Source organism: Asparagus officinalis, chromosome 5, assembly GCF_001876935.1.
Source record: "Asparagus officinalis chromosome 5, Aspof.V1, whole genome shotgun sequence".
NCBI lineage: Eukaryota > Viridiplantae > Streptophyta > Magnoliopsida > Asparagales > Asparagaceae > Asparagus > Asparagus officinalis.
The window spans coordinates 88,019,574-88,025,166 of NC_033798.1; the positions used below are offsets into that span (position 1 = coordinate 88,019,574).

General features: G+C 35.8%; 1 protein-coding gene across 1 annotated transcript; it reads left to right on the top strand.

The window, feature by feature from the left end:
• On the top strand, nucleotides 282–5,212 carry LOC109840076 (protein trichome birefringence-like 39). The gene is made up of 5 exons (XM_020408575.1): nucleotides 282–839; nucleotides 942–1,113; nucleotides 3,511–3,689; nucleotides 3,938–4,096; nucleotides 4,738–5,212. Exons 1-5 carry the CDS (start codon nucleotides 538–540, stop codon nucleotides 5,027–5,029), a joined length of 1,104 nt encoding a protein of 367 aa, XP_020264164.1. The 5' UTR covers nucleotides 282–537; the 3' UTR covers nucleotides 5,030–5,212.

The window sequence follows — 5,593 nt, forward strand, 5'->3', positions numbered from 1 at the left end:
AAAAAGAAGAAGAAAAAAAAACGTAAATTATCCAGAATGGAAACATTTGCAATTCTCCCTGGATACCCATCTTACCAGGGGGGGGAAAACGTAATTTACTCAGAATGGAAACATTAATTTGCACCAATTTAAGCCAGTAATTAAGATTTGAACCTACCCATTCACATATTCACCAGATTCATATACATCCACGATAACTTTGGAAAGGAGATTTGCGGCAGATCTATCGATCACCAGCCGCAAAAAAAGGAACAAATAATTAAAAAAGGCAAACACTTTAAGGCTCATCAAATATATATAAATTTGCAGTGCATACAAAGAGCGAGGACCAGACACCCCTCGGCCTTGGCCACCGCATTTTTTCTTTCCCTTTCTCCTTCCTTATCCCATTTTTATTTTACTTTTACAGTCCCCTGACCTTTTTCTTTTTTTTCTTTTTAAGATAAGAGTGTCAATTTTCTCCCGCGCCAATCCAAACCTTATAATAGCCCCCCCTTTAATCCCTTCGCTTCTCATTCTCTCTAAGCCTGTATAGCTATGGACTCCAAAAAAATCTATTCATATTTCGTTCTTGTATTCACATTCTTCGCCTTCACCATAATTTCTTCTGATGCTTACGTCCAAGGTCATAAGAAAGCACCAGGGAGGAGAAGAACCCCAGCAAATGGACTCAACTGCGATATGTTTCATGGCAGTTGGGTCTACGATGACTCGTACCCGCTCTACAATTCGTCCACCTGTCCGTTCATCGATCCCGAATTTGATTGCAAGAAATACGGCAGACCCGATGAGCTCTATCTCAAATATAGATGGAAGCCAAATGCTTGTGAACTCCCAAGGTTAATTAGTATTGCTAATTTTGTTATAACTTTTTCTTTCTTTATGATCTTATTTCAGTGTTGGAAGCTGATTTTGGTTTATTTGTCTTATCTCAAGTACAGATTCAATGGTCAGGATTTTTTGATGAGATGGAGAGGGAAGAAGATAATGTTTGTGGGAGACTCGTTGAGTTTGAACCAGTGGCAGTCCCTCAACTGCATGCTTCATGCGGCTGTGCCCAACTCAAAGACCTCGACTTCACGGACTGGCTCACTGGCCACTGTTAGATTTGAGGTGAATATATTTCTCATTTTATGTACCTTTATGTGCCTTCGGTTATAACGTTTAACGGTTGACACCATATATAGGCTCTCTGTTGGCTTCCTATTTTGGCGTTTAGATATTTTTTTATATATTAATACATATTCTTAATTTCGATCGTATCTTTTATATTAATTAGCATTTAACAGCGTATTAGTTATTATACTATCTCTTTATTTTCTCTTTTATTTTCTGGTTCTATTGGGACTTCCTATCAGATCGCCAACTTATATAAATATTCAAACAAAATATCAGGAAATCATGTTTAATTTCAATCGTAAACGTCTAGTAGCAATGCATGACTATGTTAAATTTAAAGTAAAAAAAAAAGAAAAGAATATTAAACGCAATTTATGGAAATAAAAGAGATTTATTATACTAGAGATATGTATCGCAATTATTTATACGCTATCCGTAGATAACGATTAAGTAGTTTCTTATGCATAAAATTAAATTGATTGATTCTCTAATATTATGGTATAAACATCCTTTTGATCAGTGGGCCATAATTCCTTGTGTTTATGATTTAATTAGCCTCATAAAACATTTGGATTAGAGCTCCGAGAAACATGCTCAACAAATTAATTTTTATTTTTATTTTTAAAACCAACCGAGAATTTTGTGGAAAGACGGACTCGAAGTAGGAGAATCTTGATGGTCACTTCCATATTTATGCACACGGGAACATGATGGCGAACAGCAGCGCATGTTTCCTATTTTAGTTTACCTTTAGGTTGGCCCTTCTCTCGGCCTCCCACATACTAATGATTAACACTGATACATCCTTAATAAAAAATCTTTAGTTTAACAATCTCCTTAATCACCATCTCGTTCGCATTTGCCAGTTTTTTTTTTTTTTTTCAAATTCTTCGCGCCTCATTTTTCGCTTCATTTCTTCATATCAAACTTAACTACCACTAATCTCTAGATGGTCATGATTTGCCGTGTCAACAATGTCAACTTCTGATTCTCCCTAGTTTCATATCTGTAGACATGGATGAAATGATTGGATCACTCTACATTAATTCTAGCATATATTTATTTTGTTTACTTTCCCAATTTCGTTTTCTATTACTTCATTTGATAAATAATTAGTTAAATTGTGTCCCCATAAGACTCTGTAATAAGAGCATCTCCAAGGGGCCGGAAAAATCCGGCCCCTTAGCTAGATTAAGGGAGAATAAAGGGGAAGGTGCTCCAAGGGGCCGTAAAACTTTCCCCTTCACCCCAAACCCCTTAACTCCCTCTCCAAATTAAGGGGAAGGTTAAAGTCCCTTAACCTTCCCCTTATAATTTTATATTAATATTTTCTTTTTAAATGAAGTTAATGTATAGTTAATTAAATTTAGTTAATATATAGTTAATGTATAATTAATACTTTTAACATGATTTATATAAATTAATTATTTATTAAATTTTAATATGATTAATTAATTTAATAATTATATAAGATAATTTCTTACTTTAAATTAATTATTTATTTAATTTTAGTTATTAATATTTAGTTATTTATTCATTGATAAATAAACCATATATTTAATTAAATCTTAATCTATAAAATTAAAACACTAAATATGAATAATTAAGGAAACCATATATTTAATTAAATCTTAATCTATAAAATTAAAACACTAAATATGAATAATTAAGGGGTAAGATGACTTTTAAGGAGGAACCATTGGAGGAAAACATCCCCTCCCTTAAAACTCCCCCTAGATTAAGGGACATTGTAAAGATCCCTTGGAGATGCTCTAAGTGACTCCAGAGTCTCCACGATCCTAAATCCTAGCATCAAACGTACAAACAAATTTAATAAATGGCCCTCAAAAAAGATATATATATATATGGAAGTAAAAAATAAAACGGCTTTCTAGACTAACTCACGGGCGGTTTTTTCTCTTCAAGCTCAAAGAAACAACAAAACCATTTCGATCCCATCACGGGATTTGGTCTCCATATATTGTAGATATTTTAATAATATCCTCATTCTTCTGTACACTTTCACCACCAAAAGGAATCTATCACGGGAGAGCACAGTGCAGTACTAAAATCCAAATCTATAATCAAAACTTGGCTTTTTTTTTTTTTCCCAACCTCGCTGATTTTAGATGTACTGACCAAGTTCACGTGTAGATTTTGGAAGCTAAAAAGCGTTGTTGGGCCTGCAGGAATATGGGCTGTCGGTGATGTACTATAGAACAACGTACTTGGTCGATATCGTGGGCGAGCCGAAGCACAGTGCAGTACTAAAATCCAAATCTATAATCAAAACTTGGCTTTTTTTTTTTTTCCCAACCTCGCTGATTTTAGATGTACTGACCAAGTTCACGTGTAGATTTTGGAAGCTAAAAAGCGTTGTTGGGCCTGCAGGAATATGGGCTGTCGGTGATGTACTATAGAACAACGTACTTGGTCGATATCGTGGGCGAGCCGATTGGTCGAGTTTTAAAGCTGGATTCGATCGATAGTGGCAGCAGCACTTGGCTGGGGGTTGACATGCTTATATTCAATACGTGGCATTGGTGGACTCACACCGGAAACGGCCAACCGTGTGTTTCTCTTCTCTCAGCTATAGTTTTTATCGATGACTTCATTATCCATACTTTCAGTTGAAGTGACATTTTAACTATTCTATTAGCATTTGACACCTTAAATATACGACACATTTCAACTATATATTTTATTAGCATTTGACACATTAAATGTATGAGAAAGAGGTTCACGTGTGCTAAGATTCCTAACTTTTCGGTTGCAAAGTAGTAAATAGAGGAATTACACTGCTTTTGTAATTGTGTAGATGGGATTTCGTTGAGTCAGAAGGACAAGTGTACAAAGACATGGATCGGTTAGTGGCTTTCTCTAAAGGGCTAACAACATGGGCTAAGTGGGTGGAAGCCAACGTTGACCCAAGCACCACCAAGGTTTTCTTTCAGGGGATCTCACCTACTCATTATCTGTAAGTCCACTTCACTCATCTATTTTATTTGTATAAATTCAGCACTCTACGGTCAGAAACAATTGCAGCCCCTGCATGACATTTAAATACAATATAGCCATGCAGCATAGGGGAATCAGTGATATAAATCAAGACAAACTGCTAGCTTCCTCCGTGAGAAACGTTAGGAAATTCTCTCGATCGATCGACAAAAACCATCGGATTTAACAACTAACGCACAGTCATCTGTCAGTATAGAATATTCATATTTCGTCAAAATGACGTTCTACTGCGCATGTCTTATGTGCCAACAGAACATATAATAATGTCCTGATCTATTCATCACTAGTCTGAATTTAGTACCATACATAATACTTTGACAGAACAGTCAAGAACATAAAATATCAGAAATATTCTAAAACCACCGAAAACATCAAGGTCCCAGTGTGCTAAACCGCCAAACGTTGAGGTTTATCCACTTAAATCTTTAACACACTGTAGATTGGTCGATATGCGTAATACCTGCAAAAAAAAAGAATACCACCATCCACCATCAGCACCAATGAAGAGCATATACACAACACTTGCATCCAAGTTTAGTTCTTGCTCAAATTAACCAGTAACAGTTATTCACGTTCGTCCCAATTATTCTTGAAAAACAGAGCAAAGGACTGGGGAGAACCAAAGGCAGGGAACTGCAACAAACAAACTCAACCGGTGATCGGATCAACATATCCAGCTGGTTCACCTCCAGAGCAGGCAGTCGTTAGCAACGTTATCGGTACAATGTCGAGACCAGCGTATCTTCTCGACATAACCCTTCTTTCCCAGCTCAGAAAAGACGGTCATCCCTCAACGTACAGTGGGGACCACCCTGGTGTGGACTGCAGCCACTGGTGCCTCGCTGGTGTTCCGGATACATGGAACCAAATACTATATGCAGCTCTCTTATGAATCCATGGTGACATGCGGGGAAGCAAACCATTTCTCCATACAAAATTATTTGCAAGCCATTATTTTGACATTATTTACTTGTTATTGAAGTGTTTGAATATGTGGGTGTAAGTGTTATCCAATGATAACTTGAATAGCGAAATTATTATTATTTTTTTAAATATTGATTCTAATTATGCTCAAGGGGAAGGCTAAATAGGGAGCAATATATCATATCTGTATTTCTGTAATGGTTATGGATTAGGTAAGTAACATATATTCAGATGTAATCAAATCCATATGGATACAAGAGACTACTGGTTCAATTAAATCGACATGATAGCTGGATACCGGTTGGATAGTAATGAATGGGATTTAGGTATTAAAAAAATTGAACCTTAACTCTGGTATTTTCTTAGGCAAAATGTTAAAAGAATAGAAAGGTTATATATACTTTGACTTAATTTTGACCAAAGCATTACGTTATGTAATAGTTGATGCTTTTAAAATATATTTACGGCCTGCATATTTGGTGTATTTGATGAGTTTGGATCGATACCTAAAATCCCGATATCATCACGGTTT

Coding starts and splice junctions, on each gene's coding strand:
- LOC109840076 (XM_020408575.1), top strand. CDS start 538: ATGGACTCCAAAAAAATCTATTCATATTTCGTTCTTGTATTCACATTC. Junction 840..941: donor AATGCTTGTGAACTCCCAAG/GTTAATTAGTAT, acceptor TCTCAAGTACAG/ATTCAATGGTCAGGATTTTT. Junction 3,690..3,937: donor CACACCGGAAACGGCCAACC/GTGTGTTTCTCT, acceptor GTAATTGTGTAG/ATGGGATTTCGTTGAGTCAG.